At 43.0% G+C, this 24,279-nt stretch overlaps 1 protein-coding gene across 14 annotated transcripts in view; it reads left to right on the plus strand.

Annotated features, from left to right (window-relative positions):
• LOC310662873 (immunoglobulin mu heavy chain-like) overlaps positions 1-24,279 on the plus strand; it is a 301,954-nt gene that overhangs the window by 273,135 nt on the left and 4,540 nt on the right. For all 14 annotated transcript variants that reach the window (XM_083410121.1, XM_083410124.1, XM_083410114.1 and 11 more), the window contains 5 exons: positions 2,490-2,795; positions 3,532-3,855; positions 4,623-4,958; positions 6,087-6,419; positions 22,694-23,029. In XM_083410121.1, coding sequence (XP_083266247.1) covers positions 2,490-2,795; positions 3,532-3,855; positions 4,623-4,958; positions 6,087-6,419; positions 22,694-23,029 — 1,635 coding nt within the window. The remainder of the gene's footprint in view (positions 1-2,489; positions 2,796-3,531; positions 3,856-4,622; positions 4,959-6,086; positions 6,420-22,693; positions 23,030-24,279) is intronic.

Below are 24,279 nucleotides of genomic sequence, written 5' to 3' on the forward strand. Positions count from 1 at the left end.
CTGGAATTGTAGTTCTGCTTGTGGTGAACAAAGGTTTCCAACATTATTTGAGGGAAGCCCTGTGCTTTAAATATATGGTGTTGCTGTGACTCATGTTCAAATGTTTTTATATGTTCTTAGTGTTTTAATTAATTTATATCTTTTTGCTACTGTTGTTCCATTGGGATGAAAGGGGTGAGGCAGAAATTTAACATATAAGTAAATGAATACAGTGGTACCTCTGGTTACTTACTTAATTCGTTCCAGAGGTCCGTTCTTAACCTGAAGCTGTTCTTAACCTGAAGTACCACTTTAGCTAATGGGGCCTCCTGCTGCTGCCACGCCGCCGCCACACGATTTCTGTTCTCATCCTGAAGCAAAGTTCTTAACCCGAGGTATTATTTCTGGGTTAGTGGAGTCTGTAACCTGAAGCATATGTAACCTGAAGCGTATGTAACCCGAGGTACCACTGTACTCACTAAGCAGTTCGCCAACTGGCAACCCACCACAGAGAAATCTAATAGGGAGCAGGGCATTTTCTGGTACCTGACACCCATCTGTGAGGGAGATTAATAGCTTCAGGTAGGCCAGTGGGAGCAACTGGTCTTGTCCCAGCCTCCCTGAAGCTTGGCATACTCAGCCAAGAGACACATAAGCCTTCGTCACCAATTCTGGAAAAACTGTGAGGCATCTGAGAGCCAGTGTGGTGTAGTGGTTAAGAGCGGTAGTCTCGTAATCTGGGGAACCAGGTTCGATTCCCCGCTCCTCCACATGCAGCTGCTGGGTGACCTTGGGCTAGTCACACTTCTCTGAAGTCTCTCAGCCCCACTCACCTCACAGAGTGTTTGTTGTGGGGGAGGAAGGGAAAGGAGAATGTTAGCCGCTTTGAGACTCCTGAAGGGGAGTGAAAGGCGGGATATCAAATCCAAACTTTTATTCTTCCTCACTCAGTACCTTTATGGAATCAGCACTTAGCTAGGAGGTGAACCAGTCCCAAGTCCCTTCTTTGTGAAGGCTCCTGCATAAGTGCTGTATATCTCTCTCTGTGTATATATGTTTTGAAGGGGAAGATATTCTGCTACTTCTGTGACTGCCAGAGTTCAAGGCCTTGTATTGTTATTCGTATGGCCGCATTCACACTATACTGTTGAAGCGTTCCAATACCACTCTAAACAGTCGTGGCTTCCCCCAAAGAATTCTGTGGGCTGTAGTTTGTTGTTAAGGGTGCTGAGAGTCAAAAGGAGGCCCCCATTCACCTCAAAGTGTTATCGCTGACAAATTTCCCTTTCGAGAGGGGCTGGTTGTTAAACCACTCCAGAAATTATACTTCTAGGAGGGGGCTAGCGGTCTCCCAACATCTCTCCGCACCATTGACAAACTACATCTCCTAGGTTTCTTTAGGGGAAGCCATGACTAGCATGGTGTAAGAATATGCTACATATTTCAAATAGCAATAGATGCTTAGTGATTGGTTGTGGGGTGTGAGAGAGAATTTCATTGAAAATTTGTTAGAGTTAGATAAATTTATTCCGATTGGGCTGGATGATAGCAGATGCTGATTGGCCGGAGGTTATAGAGTGGTGAGTTAATTGTCAGTTAGGAAACATGAGGCATAGGCAAACTTGGCCCTCTAGATGTTTTTGGCCTACAACTCCCATGATCCCTAGCTAACAGGACCAGTGGTGAAGGATGATGGGAATTGTAGTCCCAAAACATCTGGAGGACCGAGATTACCTATGCCTGGGAAAGTTGTTGGGATGTGACAGCTGAGATGGGGAAAAGGGAGTTGAAGAGAGACATGTGAGGAAGAGACGAAAGTACAGCTGAGGCCTGAATATTCATACCCACTGTTTTATTAACGCTTGTCTGGTGAAGATCAGTAGAATGGATCCAATGGTTGAGATGGGGCTTGTCCTGTGTCTAGAAATCATAAGTTCTACTTTCTGAGTATGGGTCCTATAGTTTATCCCTGCCACATCTCCCAAGAAAACTTGTTCGCCACTGAATCAGAACAATCCACAGAAAAACCGATTGATGTTTGTTCTAATTCAGTGATAAACAACTGTGGTTTTTTTCCCCCCTGGATATAATGACGGGACAAGTGGAAGTGTCAATGAAGAAGCCATCCTGTGTAAAGGTCTTATCAAAATAAGGTTGAAGAAGTGGGTATTTTTTAAGTTGGCTAAACTGTCCAACCTGTCAGAAATGCAACCACAGAATCTTGGGCGGTCAGAGGTAGAATGCGCCCAAGGACCTGGCCTAGATTTATGTATTTTATTTTATTTAACAAAAATTATATACTGCTTGATTGTAGGAAAACCTCAAAGCAGCTTACAATAAATATTAAAGTTATAAATAAAAGCAGTTAAAACTATTTTAAACATTGAGAGATAATTAAAATAGCTCAGCTCAGATAAGCAATCCCAGCTAAAAATGAAGCATCTTCCAAAAAAACCCCCTATTATTATTATTATTATTATTATTATTATTATTATTATTTGTTTCCTCAGCTTGCCAATCTGCCCCGCATGTCTTTCCTCTCATTCCATCTTCTGGGAGTATCTCCAACAATGAAAGCATCACTATTGGCTGCTTGGCCCAGGATTTCCTGCCTGGCTCACTCACTTTCTCCTGGGATAACGATGAAGACGAGGCAATCGAGTTTATGGAATTTCCTTCTTTCTTCAACTCCCGTGGGACTTTCACTGCAAGCTCCAAGGCAGTTGTCCCTGCTGCAGCTTGGAAGCATTTTAATCCATTCTACTGCAAGGCTGCTCACTCTCTTGGAAACAGAACAGAAGAAATTGTCCGTCCGAGTAAGTGAATTTATTTGACTTGTTGTCTACAAAAAAACCAAGATTTCCCAGCAGCCAACAGCAGCTCAAACCAGGAGATTAGCATAAAGGAGTCAGAAAGTGCTAGGGAACTCTTAAAAGACCAAATGCTTTATTTATGCATGGTCTTTTATGGGAAGTGGCCTCTTGTGATAATCTTGTGATATATCTTCCATCCAATAACTAGCTAGGTTCCCTTATGTCTGGATTTCCCTGTTGCATCAGCAGTATTTGTGTGTGTTCTTTTTTGCCCTTCCAAATATTGCAACCCTATAACTAGCTAGTTCCCAAAGGACCACATACCTGTCTGTATTCTTAACACACTGAATAATTACCTAAGTTCAGAACTAATGCTTTTCTGCATAGGGTGAAGATTAATTTATGTAAAAGAGGGAAAGCGTTTCAAATCCGTTTGAAACCTGGCCCCTAATCCAAGATATAGGTGAATAGGATACTATTGCCTTGTAGCATGGGAAATGAACTAGTCGTGTGCTCTTACACTGTCATTCATTCTGAGAGTGAGCCTTCACTCTGTGGGATGAACCCATTGAAATGGATAGGGAAATGCTTGTCGAGACGCACAACCTTCTAGAAGACAATCTCATGAGTCTTGTGAATGAGGGTTCCTCGATAGACCTGGATCTGCAGTTCCCCTTGAGTTGCTGGATTCATCTGCAATAAATTAGTTTACCTTCTGCCACTTTCCTTCCTTCTGCAGTAGTGCGCCCAGACTCTCCGCCTAACATTATCATCAACGCACCACTCCTAAAGGATTTTGCGGGGTCCCCCTTGAATGCCACCATCACCTGCACTGCTATAAATCTGCACACTCAGAAAACCACAATCCAGTGGCTGAGGGATGGAAAAGTTATTGAATCTGATGAGCCCACCACCATACGGATCTCAAAGTGCAGCTACAGCGTGAGGAGTGAGCTAACGATCACCAAGAACGACTGGGACAATGGCAAGAAGTTCTCCTGCAAAGTGTCCAACGAGAGATTCAGTGGGATAAAGAACATCAGCAGACCCCTTATTTGTGGCGGTAAGTTATTATATTCCATCAGAGCACCGGAAAGCTGATTGAAACATTCAAGACAACAGGGGCATCTTTCATTTCTGTCATAAGGAAGGAGCGCTCAGTATATATGGTTGCATTCTGAACACGGGAGAAATATTAGCTTTGGGCTAAAACTGAGGTAAGATTTCATGAAAATCTACATATGCCAAAACGCTCAACAAGAGGTGAAAATCCTCTAGAAAGCAGAATTATAATAGGTAAGCAGATTTTACGGCAAGGTCTGAAGGCACTTAAGCACCATAGTCCAGCAATTTTATCCTTCAGCGTATGGTGGGATACCACTGAGATATGTAGATCCAACCTTGGCTTCAGTGTTATGTGAGACCTCAGTCTATGTTTTGGTACTCATAGTCCCCATACTTTCTGCTGATCCAATTCTGACATTATTTTTAGTGGGGGAGGAATCAAATTTCCTTGTGATTCTTAATATTCTTACAAATGAATGCCTTGTGCTTTTGGGATTCTACCAAGAGCACAGTGTAAAATCATTGACTCTGGCAAATCAGTGGATCACCAAGGAAAGGAACTTGTGCAGCGACTAGCAAGGTCTCCCATCTACAAGCCCTCACAAACAAACCCCTTGAATATGGCACTATTGTGGGAAATGGAAATTATTCTGACTTGGACATAAGCAATGGAACTCTTTGAGGACATTGGATGTTTGAATCAGATATACGTTGGGGTTGTCATAAGTGTTGTCCTACTACAGATCTCAATGCTCTTCTTCTTAGGTCTTTCCATCCCTGTCACGGTTGAGACCATCCAACCTTCCTATGCTGATATTTACCAGACCAAGTCAGCCAAGCTGACCTGCAGAATTTCCAACATACCTGATGAGCAAGACCTTAAGGAGCTGAACGTCACCTGGACAAGAGCATCCGATGACAAACCCCTGGACACTGCACTGGAAACGTACCACGATGAAGAAAACAGCGATTTGATATATGCAGATGCAGTAGCTACTGTGTGTGTCGATGAGTGGGGAAAAGGAGAAACTTTCAACTGCAAAATTATTCACCCAGATTTATTTCCTTCAATGGAAGTCAGGTCCCTGCGCAAGCCTCAAGGTAGGTGCCTATTTTACATCGGCTCAAAAAAAAAAAAAAGATTAGGCAACCCTCGGTGTCATTGATTTTAGCAGTTTCGTTCTGTCTTCACAATCATTTAACACAAGCTATCCTAACATGGTGGTCTCCCCAGATGTTCTGGACTATAACTTCCAAAATCAGCAAATATGGGGCTTAGTGGCTGGGGCTGATGAACTTTGTGGTCCAAAACATCTGGAGCACACCAGTTTGCGGAAGAGGGATTTAACACGCATCTGAATCTAAGCAATCGTTGTTGGAATTAATAAGCTATCCTTCCAATGCCTGCCCAGTGGACATGTACAGTATGGGTTTCTGTGTGCCTAAGGGCAACAAAAAGAAACATCAACTTAGCCCCCAGCATGCTGTCAAAAAATCCATATGACTTAATGGGTTATATGAGGCTACTCTTAGAGTAGATGAAGCCCCTACTCCAGGGGTCAGCAAGGTTTACCTCTCCTGGGCTGGTTCACTCCCAAGGAGATCGCTCCATGGGCCAGATCGCATCTGCGCAGACGCGATTTTCCGCATCTGCACATGAACAGACGTGTTTTTCAGTGCAGCGGAAATGAGTCCATGCTGCACCGGTTTAGCACAGCACGCGGGGGCTAGCCAAGCGGGCAGCTCAGTTTGGGGGCGGCTCATGGGCCATTTAAGTAACCCCTGTGGGCCCCTTGTGGCCCATGGGCTGCAGGTTGCTGACTCCTGCCCTTTTCTCAGCCCACCTTAGCAATGAAGAGATGAGTTTGTCCCCACTTACTTCATGGGACCATCTCTGTAAGCCATAGTCTCTCTGTCTCGCTTATGCTCTTCCACTCTTTTTACACACACAAAGCAGTGGACCATGCCAGCACAGTCTTTAATAAAAATCCAGATTTAGAAAGCCATTGCATCAAATCTCTGATCTGGTCATCATTGGTCATTGTCCATTTCACCTCCTAGATGGCTTCTACCAATCTTCTCACGGGTTTTTCTGACTCTCTCAAACCATACAAATGAGGTCATAGTTAAGAAAAGGAAAGGGGGAGAAAATATGGTTAGCAATGTACTTAAAAAACAAAACCATGCATTTGATATTCTCTTCACACACACCCTCCTTTAACCTTCCAGATGGCAACCCCTCTGCTCCACATATATACGTCCTTCCTCCTCCTCCGGATCAGCTGGCTCTGCAGGAAACAGCTACCGTCACTTGTTTGATGAAAGATTTCTCCCCTCCTGAGTTCTTTGTCAAATGGCTGCAGAATGATGAGCCGGTGGATGCTTCCAAATACTTCACCAGCACAGCCACCCAGGAGTCCAAGGCACCCAAGCGGTATTCTGCCTATAGCATGCTGAACATCAATGCAGAAGAGTGGAATTCTGGAACTACTTACACTTGCGTGGTAGGGCATGAGATGTTGTACCTCCAGACATCACAGAAGACCATAGACAAGAATACGGGTAAACCAACCATTGTCAACGTCTCCCTCGTGCTCTCCGACACCGCCAGCACTTGCCAATAACCATTCTTGTCAAGCCTCCTGCATATCTTTCACATCTCCCTAATTCTACCAGCATCTATTTTCCTTTCTTGTGTCTCCATTTGTTTAATTATTGGCCTTTGGTTTGAAATAAAGAAAGTTTAATACAAGGAGACAAATCTGGATTGTTGTTGGAAATTCTGATAAAAGGATTAAAAAAAATAATTTTCAGGATACAAGCATTACGATGAGATATAAAGCTTCCACTCTCAGCATTTTCTCAGCTATGATCTGGAATTTTCAAGGGATGATAAAAGCCTTAGACATTAGACACCCAGTTAGACACCCAGCCTTCCCTTGTGTATTGCATTGCAAGTATCAGATTTGTCAACCTCACCATACCTTTCCCTTGCTAGCTCTTTGGCCTTTACTCTTATAGCTTTGTCTCCCATTACTTTCTCTTCTCCACAAACACAAACGTCACAGTAGTCTTTCTTCAAAATGATTAACTCCTCCATGTGGGGCGGAGAATATCTGTTTTAGGTTTAGGACCACACATTTATTATTTCAACCCTAAGGATATAATGGTGCTGACGTTGTTGTTTAATTTAGAGCGATCCAAGGATGTTTCAGTGTAAAATTCCCCTAAAGAACCAAAAGAAGCTGCTCAGGACCATGCAGAGAGTGTTTCATGACATGTCTTGCGTGTTGCTTTTAAAAGTGTGGTTGTAAAAGCAAATTGACATCTTTGATGGCTCTTCAGAGGGAACCCTATGTCTACACTTTGCAGGTGCTTTGAAAAAGGGGCTTAACACCAACACAAAAACACCAATTTTGGCAACACTTCTTTAACTTAGTGGGGATTTCCCCCCCAAAAAAGTTAAAGGCAAATCCATTTTAAAGGAGGGATTAGGGTAGCATTTCAATGCTAATGACATCATGTGGAAGAAGCCAACAAATTGCACAGACAAGGAACAGCCTTCCCACTAGAACAGCTGGAAGTGCTCCTGTCTTTCTCACATAGCAATGACATCGCAAAAACATTTCCACAAGCACAAATATATATATATAACACGATAGCAGAGATCTTCTAATATCAACACACTGACGCACAAATAAATATTTATAAATATCATGCATAGAAAGCTGTGATTTTCAGTTTCTGCAAGCACACACGCGTTTATCATTCTGCAACCCTGATCCATCTTATCTTTATTTTTGTATTGCATCTCAAAGCAAAGACTAAAGAAAGTAATAAAACGTGTGTGCATAAACAATCACAATTTAGGTGGACCTAGGACACTGGATGCTTCCATTTATGTTCACCACAGCACACATTTAACAAGTTCCAAATGCACAATATGATAATGGTGGCATTGATGCCATCAGAGATGTTTCCCATGTGTCAGTGAATTGCATATTTGAGGTTTCTTTGCCAAAACTATATATATCTAAAAAAAGAATCATCACTTTGTCCGTGATCATCTAAAACTTGAAAAATGTAGCATTGCAATTTCCAAAATCACTTTGTCCATTGTGATGAAAAGATCTAGAGCTTCATTAACATAGGAAGTAATCTAAACCTCTACTAGTACAAAGTAAAGAAAAATGTGGTGGTTGCATTTGTTATGACTGACAATGGCTACTACCCACAATGGCTGTGCTCCACCTCTGCTATTGAAGGCAATATGTCTCTGAATACCAGTTGCACACCAATACTCTTTAATTCTCTCCCAAGGCACAGCAAGAGAGACATATAGGACAAAACTAAGCCAGTTGTTTCATTTCAGTTTGACAAAAGTGCAGGCATTGTCCTTCCCACTCAGAACCATTTGTTGGAAATGGTGGATGTAGACAGCAGAGGAGTAACTGAGAAGCATCTCAGTCCACAGCAGAATGTGGATGCTGTGGAGAACACCTTGATAACTTCAGTCATTGTTTCTTGGTAATGAGTTGCAGCCCAATGCAATTTCTTTTGGTAAGAGCCAGCAGGTGGGTTCTATAGATGCTCAGCTTCCTTTCATATTTGGAGACAGGTTAAATTGGATAGTTAGTGCTCCTGGAGTGGGAACTGCCTTCTCCTGTAGCATGTGACTTGGGTAATTTGTTCTACTGACACCTTACTGCGCTAAACCCACCATCTGCCTCTGTTAAAGAAAGGTTTAGATTGTGCGCTTGTTTTGCTGAGGATAAAATCTGAAAGGAATCTACAGGGGGTAGGTGAGGCTAGTAACTGCACTCATGTTCACAAGATACAGCACACCAGTATAACGGAATGAGCTGACTTCTGAATTTATAAATGTAAGTTCAACCTTTGCCCCAGTTACAAAGAATACTGTGGCTTTGGGCAAGCTACTTTATCTCTCATTCCATCTCATCTGCACTACTAGCAACAGTTGAGATACTCATTGGAAGGCAATTTGTAGGTTCATAAGTGTTGCACAGAATGCTAAAGCATTCAATCATTTCGGAAGGTGGAGAGCCATACTCTGCGGCAGACCATTGGTTGGAAAATTCCAAATGAAACCCATGTGTGATTCATAAGATAAACTCTCAAAAATGCACCTCAAGGCTGAGACATCTCTTCCCTCTGAAGAATGCATTTTAATATTACTGTCTACTCACGGATCCTAAACACTGTAAAAAAAATTTTTTTAACCAAAAACAGTACGATAGGCTCTGCTTGCAACTTATAATACAGTACAATATCCAATGCTGTCATGAACGACACAAAATTCATTCAGGCCAGGTGGTCAGTTATTGCAAGACTGCTGAGGGCTCTATGTGGTTTAGAGAGCATCATTTGGAGCAAGGGCTCCTTGACACCTTTCAGCAAGCAAGCTGTGCCATGCAGAACTCCTAAAAGTGCTATAGTTCCCTCAACATGAGCTCAGCTCATGTTGGATATAGGCCAAATCTGCACCATGTTGCTAGCACAACCAAAGGCAGAGATACTAAAGCGTTTGCAACATCTGTGATTTTGCCCTTTGGTGCAGCATGTCACCATTCCATCCCTTCGCTAAATCAACTCCTCTTTCCCCTGCCTATCCCCAACTCCACATGCCACATGGCATTGTCAAGATTGGATTGTGCCCAGTCTAAAGACGGAATTGTCCTGTTTCTCAGTGTGCCTGTTTCACATTCCTTTCCCAGTTCCCCACAAAAGTAACCTACTTTTCCCTCCTGTGTCACTTCGCTACACTGAGACCTCCCCATCTTTCTAAACTCCAGAAGAATCTGACCTGCATGTATTGTCCAAAGCTTACCTAGATGGGTTCATAGATGCTGACGACGATGAAGAGCTCGAAAGCCTGTCATCCATCCTTTCCACTTTCATCATTTTCTTCCTCGTGAGCCTTTTCTACAGTGTCACCGTGACTGTCATCAAGGTAAAATGCTGAAGGGGTTCTGAAGCAAGAGGCCTTTGATCATGCTTTGCAACTGAGGACTAATAGTAACTCACTTTTAGCTGGTAGGGTAAAATACTACAATGGTTTTCAAGGGGGTGAGACCAAGCTAAGGTTCAAGAAAATATGATTCAGTGGTACCTCGGTTTAAGAACAATCCTGTTTATGAACGATTCAGTTTAGGAACTCCGCAAAACTGGAAGTAGTGTTCTGGTTTGCAAACTTTACCTCGGTCTACAAATGGAAACCGAACAGTGGAAAGGCACCGGTGGTGGGAGGTCTCATTAGGGAAAGCACGCCTCGGTTTAAGAATGGATTTGGTTTAAGAACAGACTTCCGGAATGGATTAAGTTTGTAAACCAAGGTACCACTGTATTTTGCAAAGTGTTAGGGTTATATAAGTCAAAGGACTATTATTCTTAGACAAGTCATGTGTGTATATCATGTAAACATAGGACTATTTTTCAGAAATGCAGATTAAACTCTCCCCCTCACTGTGTGGATATTTTATTTCAGCAATCTGCAGATGTAACCATCTATCTGCGAGTGACGTAGATGAGCCCTCCCAGTTCTGACTGCCCAATAAAAATATCTCCCCATGCTATTGGAATAGAGTTTTATTGCATCACTAAATGGCAGTGATGAATGGGACAGCAAGTTGTCAAAGAGTGGAGGGATGTACGGCTTTATTTTTGTCCAGGCAAACATTAATGATGGTTGTTTTCCAATTCCAGGTGAAATAACAAAGTGAAGGGTCCTCTGAAGAGGGACAATAAGTTGCCTAACATAAAGGACTGTATATTCTTTCAGTTACTTCCATCAGCAGCATAATCAAGAACTTAATATTTCTCCCTTCACTTTTGGGGAAAAGTTGACTGGACAGATGCCATTTCTGTCTCGCTTTGTCTCATCGTATATCTGGGAGCAAGTCCTATCAAACTAAACAGGACTAATATGTGACTAGACATGCATGGCCTTTTGCTGCCAGTGTTTCATTTGAACTGGACCTATTGGACTGGTTGTTTATCCTTCAAACATGTATGCTATAATTTTGCCTTCCTTCTGTGTATTTTTGTGTATTGTATTCAACTAAGTACTACTTAAAGTAGACCTAATGAAATTAATTAAACTCAATTATCCCTTTTAACTCCAATGGGTCTACTCTGATTTAGGACTAGCATTGCATACCGCCCATCGCTGTGACTCTGTCGTGGTCATATTTCATTTTGGCTATTGTTTCCTACCTAGTCTAAACCAAAAAAGAGGATATTGCAATTTGAACTCTGAATGCAGTAGACAGAGTATTGTACCACATATATCAAATAGAATGTTTGCCTTTACTCCTGTTGTACATTAAGCTTACATGTCTCATGAACATTTTACATTACACTGTTACTGTATCTACTTTTCTAGTTTTAAGTATATCCCACACTGCATCCAGAGGCAAGAAAGGGTTCAGTTTATTCAAGAAACACCCCTTTTATACCTAAAAAAAGCTTTATCTCTTCAAAAGTTGTTGTTTTTTTAAGAGCTTCCCAAGAACAAATAGAAAAAAATAATTCCCTATCCCCATAATGGAGCAGGCGGCAATGCCAGCAAAATGCATTACAGAGGTACCTTGGGTTAAGGACTTAATTCATTCTGGAGGTCCGTTCTTAACCTGAAACTGTTCTTAACCTGAGGTACCACTTTAGCTAATGGGGCCTCCCGCTGCTGCCACGCCGTCGCCGTGTGATTTCTGTTCTCATCCTGAAGCAAAGTTCTTAACCCGGGGTACTATTTGTGGGTTAGCGGAGTCTGTAACCTGAAGCGTATGCAACCTGGAGCGTCTGTAACCTGAGGTACCACTGTACACCACAGGTGAACATGCCTAGCTGGCAGATGCCAGATACCTTTGTTGTTGTTGTTAGAAAAGGTTAAGAGTGGATGCCATGCTTCTATGAAGTCTTGAGGAACATTTAATACTTTAACATATTTAGCTAGTTTCTCCATCAGTGCTACCATCCACATGTTCTGTCTCCATGGAGAGAGTTGAAGATGACCCAGATTTTTCTATTTCTGCACAATATGCTGCAAAGCCACCACAAGGAGGAATGTAATTAGTTCTTTGTGTTGTAGGTCATTATCAATGCTCGATAAAGGTGCTCATTAAAGCACAGTCTGTTGTGTTGTGAGATTTATTTCTTTGGAAATATTCATCCAGAATGGTTGGTGTTTGCTACATGTCAACCACTTATCATATACAGTCAGGGACTGGTGGGAGGATGGGTCCATGTGAATGCCCTTTCATGGAGTTAAATACCATCAATGCAGAATTTTGAGTGTGTTTTCTCTGATATTACTGGAGACAGACCTTAGCAGCATTTTTGGCCCACGTATTACACCCGTCTGCTTTCTCCATCTCTATTCACAAATCCAACTCCCAAATTTGCTTCGTTGAATCAATCAGACCTAATTAGAGATCACTGAGTATTTTGTAGATAACATCTTTTTCGGAGTCAGATTCGTGTTGAGAATCAAATTTCCCAATGTTGCTAAAGACATGGTTGCTTGTGGACTAATTGTTGGGTTCAAGATGAAGTGAAGTGCCTGGTACAAGTGCAGCCATTGTTAGAATTCCTGTTCCATGATTGCAGTCATGGGATTGTTGTCTTTCACATGATGGTGTATGTTTTGACTCCACAAAGTGGGAAGTGACGGAGACAGGATGTTTGTGTTACTGTGTTCTGTGAAGTGGGACTATTGTCCTTTGTTTTTTCTTTGCTGTCTGATATTAGAGAGAGAGGGAGCCATGTTGCAGTGCTCCGTGTGTGTTTATATGCAAATAAAGTAGATTAGCCAAAATGCTGAGTTGCTGAGGTCTGTTACGCAAGCTGCGAAGACTCTGCGGATCCCTGAGTGTGTCAGTGTCTGTTGGCATTGGTCGCTGTGATGTTCGGGCTGAAAAAAGCTAACGAAGCTCCCGAACGATCAACCAGGAGGGAGAGAACATGCCAGCTGGGCATGTGTCTCTGCCAGTGTCCTACTCGAATGTAGGACAAGCTCCTGACAGCCATCACATCTTTCTGTTCCCTAATTCATGTATAACTTATTCGCCTATCAGGTGCACGCCCCCATCATTAAAAAAAAAAACACCTTCCAGCCTGTACAACCCTGCATGTTTCCAAACATTATATATTAAACCTCCCTCCTCGGAGTGGAACAGAGGTTGTAGTATGAATGGGCTCAGAGAGGAGATTGGAGGTGCTAGATGCAAATACCTTATATGCCATACACAGGAGTTGGCTGCAACAAATGGGTTGAAGATGGACTTCAGAACATTTTTGTGTACAATGGTGTACAACTGAGGATCTCAGCCTCAAATGTCTCCCTAAATATACAAATTGGATGAACGGCTTTTGCCACTTTTTGAACATGTCTGGGGATAGATAAATGGAGATAAATGGAGAAACAAAAATAAAAACCTTGGGACAACCATCAATTTCATTGTGGAATACGGCCAGTCCATGATAGATCTGTCTGCGTCCAAGTCTTTAAGTCTTTTCTAACATCTTTCAATAGCAGATTATACTTTAGCTTTTGAAAGTTAGGACGCATCCACACCCCTGCTTGTGCCATGGCTAGAAAACACATATTTGAGCTGTTTTCCCCTTGTGCCACTCCTTTTCAATGGCAATCCAGGAGGAACCCAATTCAGGGCCAGACTGTACGCTATTACATTATCACATATTTCAGCCAATCAAAAGCACCTGAAGAGAGTGAAAAGGTGGGTCATAACTGGGTGGCCTTGGGAGAGTCACAAAGGCCAGACAGAGGCCTAGATAACCACATTCACTCCCACTAGCAGCAGCCATTACTCATTCCTGCTGTACCTGGTGAGGAGGCGGGTAGAAGCCATTTTGTCCTTTGTTCTTTGTTTTCGTCTTTAACAGACATTTCCGGTCTTAGAAGAAAAGCGGCTGCCAACAGATCCCAATTATATATGAAAGTCCATCTGTGCTCACTTTTTGAAGAGCAATTTAAGTTCTTAATGAGTCTTAGCAGAATGGTACAGGAGGTGATGTGCATCAAAGAGTTTGCTCAATTGGAAGTGATTTCTTCGTGTGAGCATCTTGATGCCAAAGCAACCTGGGGGAAACTGCACCCTCCCAGTTCCATGACAAGAAAATTGGAAAATGTTTGGCAGCCCTGAAAAGTGATATGGAATTAGATAACAAAAATAAATTCAAGACCTCTGGGGGTAAGGCCTAGTCCCGCCTGAGGTATCTGCTTTCCGTGTTTTTAATGCTCTGGAATAGTTGGTTTCTTTATCACATATACTTTGCCTAGACAACTCTTTGCAACAAGTGATAATTCAGGATTTTATTCATTTCTTAAATAAATAATGTTAGAGGGCGGGGTGTCTGAATGTGGAGGGAGGCTGTTTTGCCAGATTTTCCCACCAACCAAATTTCTGAAGTTTGAAAACGAGTAAACAAGGCAAGACAAACTATAATAGGGAAAGAGGAAGTTCTCTCTGAGCCAACCTTCATGTGGGCATCTTGGGATTCCAATTATAGCCCGTACCCCAGACATCACTCAACCACAACAATGTACTGCATCTGTTTTAAAACCATCATGTTAGTCCCAAGGACATCACTAGCTACAATTTTCTTTTGGAGGGCAGTTTCTGTGAACATTAGGGAAAACTCTGAAGGCTTCATACAGCAGAGATGACTTTCCCGAAGAAACAGACCGTGGTGGCTTGAACCTGGCTGCCTCAACCATTTCATGGCAGCCTTTGATGGGGTAAGTCAAAGGGAACTTTTTTGTGGTACCTTGGGTTAAGAACTTAATTCATTCTGGAGGTCTGTTCTTAACCTGAAACTGTTCTTAACCTGAAGCACTACTTTAGCTAATGGGGCCTCCTGCTGCCGCTGCACCAATAGAGCACGATTTCTGTTCTCATCCTGAAGCAAAGTTCTGAACCTGAGGTACTATTTCTGGGTGAGCGGAGTCTGTAATCTGAAGCGTATGTAACCTGAAGCGTATGTGACCCGAGGTATGCTTGAGCATAAATATTAGTATTTCCATTTGAGCTCTGGTTTCTCGCATTGGTTATTGCTTCCTGTTTTAAGGTTTACTTATTGCTACCTGTCTGCTGAGCATAAGAAAGACTGGAGAGTAACTGGAGAAATAGCCTTCTCAGCTTGGCACTGCTGTTGGAACTTCTCTAGCATCCAGTGTTCAGCTGGGGGTGGATTATGCAAGATCTGGGTGGCTCCCTGATCCTTTGCAGCTTTGGAAATGTTAAGGGAAGCACCTCGCAACCTTCTAGCTGCTCTGATAGTCACTGCTTGGCGGAAACAGCACCAAACCTTTCAAACAGCAGCAGCATCTGTAGGAGAGCAATCAGAGGCTCTCTAAAACCCAGTGCTCACCTAGGGAAAAGGTGGGCAGTGCGCTCGGCTGTGGCTTTGGAAATAATGGAGAACATCGTAAAATCCACCTAGCTTCTCTGAAGCATACAACCTTGCGATGCACCAAATCTTTTGGCTCCACAGCAGCAGAGCTGGGTGGTTTTTTGCTGAGCAGGACGGGAAATTCTCCTGGCATCCCCATAGCTTCTCTGTAACTGGTTTCTGAGCTGGGATAAATGCAAGCTATTTAGACTATTGCAGATAGTGCAGAGGTTGAGGGAGAAGCCAGTGTCTTTCTGAAGCTCATTGCTGAGCTCGGGAAGGCTTCAGCTCAGCCATGCCTTTGGGAACAATCATGGGGTAAGCTCCTAGGATCTGCTAGGATCTCAGTGCGGAGGGTCATACAAGCCATTTGGATCTACAGCAGTTATACCCGAGCTATAACTATCTCTCTGGCTGGTGGGCACCTTGGGAAGTGTTGGGCCCACACTCAGCTGCAAATTTGCAGAGGTTAAGAACTACTACTGGGGTCATACCCTTCACTTCTCAAAAGCTCTGTGCTAGGCTGGGATGAAAAAGCTTTCAAGCTAAGTGTTGGGCTTCAGAGAAGGACACCATCGAACTCATGGGCTGGTAGGAAGACTGGAGGAGAACTGGGGTATACAGCCTCCTTGAAATCAAATACTCAGATAGGAGACCTGTGTGTCTCCTGGCTTCAGTAAAGGCAGAGAGGGCACCTGAACTACAGCCTGCAACAGTACTGGCAGGTAGGCAAGATCTGAGCTCAGTAGTAACTTTCAGTAAATCTCTAAGGTAGCAACCAGCTTCTTTCCTTCACCACAGTTAATGGAAGCTCAGCCTTCAGCTGGAATATGTGCCGCCCTTTCCATTCAGCCCAGTGGAGAGCACTAGGTGCTCCTTACACCTCTCCCCCAAAGCACTGCTTTTGGATAGACCTTAAGCTAACTTTGCAAAAGCTGGGAAAGTGCAGAGAGGTTTTCCACACCTCCAATCCCACCATAGAGCTGGGATTGTTGTTGTTGTTTAGTCGTTTAGTCGTGTCCGACTCTTCATGACCCCATGGACCAGAGCATGCCAGGCACTTCTGTCTTCCACTGCCTCCCGCAGTTTGGTCAGACTCATGTTTGTAGCTTCGAAGACACTATCCAACCATCTCGTCCTCTGTCGTCCCCTTCTCCTTGTGCCCTCCATCTTTCCCAACATCAGGGTCTTTTCCAGGGAGTCTTCTCTTCTCATGAGGTGGCCAAAGTATTGGAGCCTCAGCTTCAGGATCTGTCCTTCCAGTGAGCACTCAGGGCTGATTTCCTTCAGAATGGAGAGGTTTGATCTTCTTGCAGTCCATGGGACTCTCAAAAGTCTCCTCCAGCACCATAATTCAAAAGCATCAATTCTTTGGCCATCAGCCTTCTTTATGGTCCAGCTCTCACTTCCATACATCACTACTGGGAAAACCATAGCTTTTACTATACGGACCTTTGTTGGCAAGGTGATGTCTCTGCTTTTTAAGATGCTTACAGCTGGGATAGTCGCATGCAACTCAGATTGCTGCAGGTAAAAAAGCCCTGTTCTTCCTGGTTCTTGCCAATGAGATTCAGGAGTGAGAGCCCAGCGTTTATTAGTTTGTGCAAACTAACTGATTCAGCGGGATATTTCCCAAAATCTGAACACTGGGTGTTGTCCAGTAAGACTTTTTATAGGATTTACATGCAAAGAATACATACAGAGCCCCCAAACATCTGCAGAGGATAGCTGGCAAAAACCCACTGGATATCACTTTCCCCACCGGCACCTCGACGTGCCTTGGTAGGCCCTTTGTTGCTTACTAAAAAATGCTTGCATAGACAAAGTTCTGAAGTCTACATGCCTACTAAGAGGGAGTTGTAGCCTTAATTTAGCTAGCATAGCTGGTTCACTCCCAAATGCTGCCCTTATCCTATCTTTTGGTGTCTCCAGCAACGAAGCAGCAAATCCAGCTGTTTGTGTCTTTTAAGGGCAAATGGGAGCTGTTGTGAGCCAAGGGGTTTTAACATAACCCCAGTGTCTCATTATAGGGGCTCTTTTACAAAGACCCCCAAATTCCCCCCAATGCCTCAAGGTGAACTCCACCTGAGACTCCCCCAGCTCAGAAACCTATTGCTTTGCACAGAGAGCAGTTCAGGGTGTCTGAGGAATATAGGAAGCAGCCTCATACTGAGTCAGACCACTTAGTCCATCTAGCTCAGCATTGCGTACACTGACTGGCAAAGGCTTTCAGCCCAGAAGTGTATTCAGTCCTATCTGGGGATTCTCTCAATTAAGTCTGGGATGCTTATCTGAGAGATATGAATGGCATCAGGAAGGCCAAGAGGAGCAACTGGTCATGTCTCAGTCTCCCCAAAGCTTGGCACACTCAGCCAAGAGACACACAAGCCTTCAGCACAAACCCTGAAAAGGTTGTGGGACATCTGAGCTCTGTAACCCCAGAGATTTAATGCTTAGCTAGGAGGTGAGCAAGCATCACAGCCAAGTCCCTTCTTTGGGGAGGTTTCTTCTGGTCCTCTGGGGCCAAAGACAGCAGAGGGAACTGTGCACTGTTCTTCCAAGCATGTGGCTGCTAAGTGAGCAAGATACTGCTCACCAAAATAAATTGCAGCAGTACAGCATAAAAAGTGTTTTAAAATCCCTTCATACATTGAATGGGAGAGTTTGGGGATGAAGAAAGTGTGCCTCCTGGGACATATCTCCAGACCTTTGTTTTATCCACACAATGTAAAGAAATACTGTCTATGTGTATATGTTTTGAAGGAAAATATATTCTGAGATCCCTGTGACTGTCAAAGCTCAAGGACATGTATTATTACTATGCTGCGAGTCTGTTTAGAAGTAAATACATGGGGACAGACTTTGAGAGAAGAGAGAATGTATATGGGGCAGGACTTTTTTCCAGCAGGAATTCAGTTCTGGCACCTCTCAGGTGGGTGCCATTGCCATTCTAAGAGAACAAGTTCTGGCACCTCTTTTTCTAAAATAAAAATAGCACTGATTAGGGGTATTAGGTAAGCTCATTCTGATTGCTCTGGGCAATAGCAGACTCGGATTGGCTGCAGGTTATAAAGCGAGGAGTTAATTTTCGCAGTTGAGCTAGAGGGAAATGAGTTGAAAAGAGAGATGTGAGGAAAAGACCAGAGGAAAGCTGAGGCCTGAATATTAATACTTATCTGGTGCAGATCAGCAGAAGGGAGCCAGGGGCTGAGTTTGTTTCAGAGGCTGCACTATGCCAAGCTCTTACTAGATGAAGATTACAAAGCAACTGCATCTGCCTGCTGTGATTAGGAAGGGAGTCCAATGCCAATTTTAAATGTGTGTGTTTTTACAACTGCAGAATGAGTATAATAGTGCTGATTCTGTAGGTCAGGCGGGCACATGTGGCGTAAGGCAATCTTGTGAGTAAATAAACCCAAGGATTGTGGACATAGATGGCTGGGGTGGAGGTTTAGGGAATGTCAGCAACAGCATCACTTGAGCCTTTATTCTGTTGGGGCATGGGCAGAGTGCAGTCAGCACACCAGCGAAGTGTGCAATTGAAGCCAGGACATTGTTTGCAGAAAAAAATACACCAGGCAGTTCAGTAAGGTCAGCAACAGTGTATTTTACTGACAGCTAAAAGAACAACTATGTACAAGTATAAAGTGATCCTGCCTCTGTCTGCCTCTCGGAATAGAGCAACTAAAGTCTTTCCAGGAAAAACACTTTCTGCCAGAGATCCAACACAGGATTGTTACCTTCCAGCAAGTCACACTACTTGTTACAAACACAAGGCTAGTTATACTCTCTCATGTGCTGAGTCATTTGCGGCACAGGTTCCTTGAGCTCATGGCCTCGAGCTGTAGATGCAAGCATTTACACTTAATCAGCCATGACTTGGCTTTTCATCTGCAGGCATAAATTTACAAACTCCAACACTCCAGCAGCAAGCACCTTTAAGACCCCAGTGTAAGCATCAGTCTTCCCTGATGTACACAACATCTCCTTTCATAAGCCAACAACCTTGGCTAAAAGCTCATCCTGTAAAGGGTGAGGGTTCCCATCTCATGCCTAAATCCCCCACTACCAGCTACTAGGAAGTTCTCAAACATTCCGAGTGAATAGGTGGCATTGGAAAATTGAAGGAGCACAAATACTTAAGCATGGTGAGGCTGAGGAAACTGGCTTTCCCATTGCACATGCAGAATCCAGGGTGTTTTAGCCCTCTAGAGACTTTACCTGTGTGTAGCTGGAAGGGTTTTCAAGAGGGTGATGGGTTAGAATCAGAGGAGCACTTTGTCTACAAACCTTATCATTCTTTCTTTGAGCTTGAAGGGGGTCATAATTCTCTAAATAAAAAACATTCTGTGAACGTTCTTAGTCCTCTTTGGAGTGGGGGTGGTTGCTATTTCAGTCCTTTTTTGGTTTTTTGTTTGTTTATCACCTGAGTGAGATTTCTCTTTATAGCTGGGAGTGTCAACATGGTCTGTGGACACTTCAAACTCACTGCCCTCCTGGATGGTCCGCTAGAAAGAAAATAGAAAGATTACATACTCTTAATACACATTAAGAGTAGCCAGTGTGGTGCCCTTCAGATGTTGTTAGGCCCCAGTTCTCATCATTCCCAGCCGACATGCCCAGTGGTGGGATTCGTAATCTGGCAATATCTGAAAGGTACTACATTCTTTGCTTTGTCCTACAAACAATGAAGACCAAGAAGCAGTTGAGCAGTTGAGAACTAAAAACAGAAATACAGTGGTACCTCGGGTTACATACGCTTCAGGTTACATACGCTTCAGGTTACAGACTCTGCTAACCCAGAAATATTACCTCAGGTTAAGAACTTTGCTTCAGGATGAGAACAGAAATCGTGCTCCGGTGGCACGGCAGCAGCAGGAGGCCCCATTAGCTAAAGTGGTGCTTCAGGTTAAGAACAGTTTCAGGTTAAGAACGGACCTCCGGAACGAATTAAGTACTTAACCCGAGGTACCACTGTAAGGTGATACCTCAGGACCCTGAAACATGCCTCTTGTAGTCAAAAAACCAGCATCAGAATAACTCATCTCAGCAATACCACACATACGTTAATGTTTCTTTCTCTACAAAACAATAGTTCATTACCTTTCAGATAACCAATCTCAGCTGAAGATTTTACATCTTCCAAAAACACTCTATCCTTTTGTTTTTCTTCTCTCCCAGTTTCTCCAGGTGCCCCCACCGTTTTCCCACTTATTCCGTCTTCTAAGTGCATTGCAAATGATGCAAGAATCACCGTCGGGTGTTTGGCCAAGGGTTTCCCTGACCCAGTCATTTTCTCCTGGAGCAATGCCACTGGCAGGACCTTCGAGATTAATAAATTTCCTTCAGTCAGGTCCTCCAATGGGGCTTTCACCGTAAGCTCCCAGGCGGTTATTTCTGCTGATGCTTGGAGCAATTTCAATCCCTTCTATTGCACGGCTGCTCACTCTGCAACAACCAGGACAGTACGAGTGGTTCGTCCGCGTAAGTGAATTTATTTGTCTTTTCTTTCTTTCTTTTCTTTCAAAAAACAACATTACCCAGCAGCCAACAGCAACACAAACCAGGAGATTAGCATCAAGTATGTATCTTGCATCCAATTAACTATCTAGTTCCTAAAGTGCTTTACAGCACATCATTTTATCTTCTTGACACAATGAACAATTATGTAAGTCCAGGTCAGAACTAAGACATTCCTGCACTGGATGTTTATTTATTTATTTATTTCAAGGAGAGAAAGGAAAGGAGAGGATCTTGCCCTTGATTTAAGATGAGAAATAGTGCTTCTTTCCCCTTCCCCTGTCCCATGTCTAGAAAGCATGGGTCCGAGCAATTTTCCTTTTCCCAGACAAAAACCGCTCTTCACTGCTTAATTGGAGCAAATGTCAAACCAACGAAAACCTGACTGATGTTTCCTCCTATTCAGCAACAAAGACTGGGTTTTCCTGGGGGGCAAGCAGAAGTTTGTATTAGCCCTTGCATATGATTACCCCGTAGCATGGGAAATGAACTCTTTACCTTCTCTGTTTTTACTCTTAAATTTGTTCTGAGGCTGCGCCCTGCCTCTGCAGGCTGAACCCAACTCACATTTGGTTTGCCTCAAATGAAGCCCTGCTCCAGTTGATTTAACGTGAACATGCTTCTCTAGAGTAGGCCAGGCACACAATCTGCTAGAAGACAATCTCATGAATTTGGTCTGCAGATCTCTCCACATAGGAATACCTCCAGTTGTATATCTTACCCCTGGGTTGCTGGATTCATCTGCGATGAAACAGTTACTTTGCACTGTTTTCCTTCCTTCTCAAGCACTGAACCCGGCTACTCCACCTAACATTATCATCAGCGCACCACGCCTAATGGATTTTGTGGGGTCCCCCTTAAATGCCAAGATCACCTGCAATGCTATTAATCTGCACACTGAGAAAACTACACTCCAGTGGCTGAGGGATGGAGCAGTTCTTGAATCGGATGGCCCCACTACCATTTCAACCTCAAAATGCAGTCACAGCCTGAGGAGTGAGCTAACAGTCACCAAGAGAGACTGGGACAACGGCAAGAGGTTTTCCTGCAACGTGTTCAATGAGAAATTCAATGGGATAAGGAACATCAGCAAACCCCTTATTTGTGGCAGTAAGTTGAAAATTCCATCCAGAAACTGGTTTGCCGTTCCAACGCAACAGGGGCAGATCTAATCTTGTCCTCAGGAAGAAGCACTCGATATATTTGGTCACATTCTGGAAATATTTGTTGAGTAACACAGCAGAGATAATAGTTTATTCACTAAAACTCATCTAGGATTTCATCAGAATCTATACATGCCTACAGGCTAAACCAGAGGTGGACTTGCTCTAGAATACTGAGTTATCTTACCTAAACAGATTCTAGGGCAAGATCTGAAGACACATACTGCAGAAACAGTATCCTTCAGCATGTTCTAGGATACTGCTGGAGTAGATCCAACCTTGGTTTTAGTGTTACATGAGATATTATGGTAGTCATTGCCCCCATTTTTTTCTACTCAGCCAATACTCACATTATTTTTATAGACAAAAAACAAACAAAGTCTCCTTGTATTTTGTTTTTAATATTTCCCCTAATGAAGGCTTTTTGTATTTGGGTTTATACAAAGCACAGTGTAGAAACTCTAGATCTGGCAGATCAGTGGATCACTAAGGAAACACACTTGTGCAGCAGCTGGCAAGGACTCCCATCTACAAGACCTTTTCCAATCTATATGGTGCACACAAAGGATGGAGAAATTCTCAGTTTTAGTTGGCCATAAAAATAGAACTCTTGTGTACATTGGATGTTTGAATCAGATATATGTTGGGGATTAAGGGCAAACAGGTTTTGAGGTGCCAATATAAGTTGGTCTGGAATTGAATGTTCTTCTTACTTCTTTTTAGATCTTCCTGTCCTTGTCAAGGTTGAGACCATTCAGCCTTCCTATGCTGATATTTTCCAAACCAAGACGGCCATTCTGACCTGCAGAATTTCAAACATACCTAAGGACCAAGATCTTAAGGAGCTGAAAGTCACCTGGACACGAGCAGTTGATGGCAAACTCCTAGAGACTATCCTTAAACCGTCCCAAGAACAGGAAAGCAGTGGGCTGCTATTCAAGGATGCAGTAGCTACGGTGCATGCAGATGAGTGGAACAAAGGGGAAACTTTCAACTGCAAAATTATTCACCCAGCTTTATTTCCCTCAATGGAAGTCAGATCCCTGCGCAAGCCTCAAGGTAGGTGTCGACTTTACATCATCCTACAAAAATGGCTAATAACCCTCAATGTCACTTTTTTTAAGGACTTTGGCTTTACCAGACTCCAGAAGGTTCAGAATAGTTTTCTTCTCCCCTAAAAATCATTAAGTATAGATTTTTCCCAACCTGGTGTCCTCCAGCGATTCTGGACTAAAATTTCTAATAGATATGAATATTTGGTTAAATATATCGCCTATTATTTAGATATATGTTTATTTTTGGCATTCTTTTTTTCCCCTTTTCTCTTTTTCTTTCTTCTATTTTGTTATCTTTATTTGTTATTTGTTTATATGGCATATATGTTTGTCAGCATATGAATAAACTGAAAAATTGTTTAAAAAATAAAAATAAAATTTCTATCACCTTTGACTATTGGTCATGCAAACTAGGGCAGATATCTTTCATAGTCCAAAATATCAGGAGAGTAGCATTTTGGTAATGGCTGATTTGAGTCTAAGCCTTTGGCCGACCTAAAGATGTCTCCATTTCAATTGATTAAACTCCAGTTAGTACTTTTTTTGATCATACTTATTATTTTAATAGTTCCTCTTATTGCTCTGGGTGTCTAATGAGGTAGACCAAACTGAGTTACAATGGTGTGACTGAGGCCAACCAGTGTGAACTTTAAGAAATTCAAATGTGGGTTTCCAACTTCCAAAGCAAAAATATTTCACCACTTAGATTCTGTTTGCAAATTTCAGGTCACACCAACCTGCGGCATAGAAACTGTATTCATGGCCTTCAGTTTAGGGACAAGCTGTGCCCATGAAGGCAAAGACAACCCACCAGCCATGTATTGTGTGGCATTTCATGTGCCTTTTTCAGACAGGCCACCAAAACAGAACAACAGTTTAGCCCCTAGTAGGCTACCAAAAATCCTTGGGATTGTCCATGTGGCTTAACGGGTCATAAATGGGTAGATGAAGCTCCCGTTCTAAGCCCACCTCAGCAATGAAGAGATGATGTGTCTTCATTGGCTTAGTGGGAACGTGAACCATAGTCTCTCTGTCTCCCTTATTCGCTTCCACTCCATTTACGTACATGCACACACACAGAGCAGTGGACCATGTCATCACAGTCTTTAATACAAATCCAGATTTAGAAAGCCATTGCATCTGGTCATCTTTATCAATGTCCAGGTCACCTCCTAGAAGACTTCTACCATTCATCTTATGTCTTCATCTGACTCTCTCAAACCATACAAATGAGGTCATGGTTAAGAAAGGAAG

The sequence above is a fragment of the Podarcis tiliguerta genome (genome assembly GCF_965153285.1).
Source record: "Podarcis tiliguerta genome assembly, chromosome: 13".
Taxonomy (NCBI): Eukaryota; Metazoa; Chordata; class Lepidosauria; order Squamata; family Lacertidae; genus Podarcis; species Podarcis tiliguerta.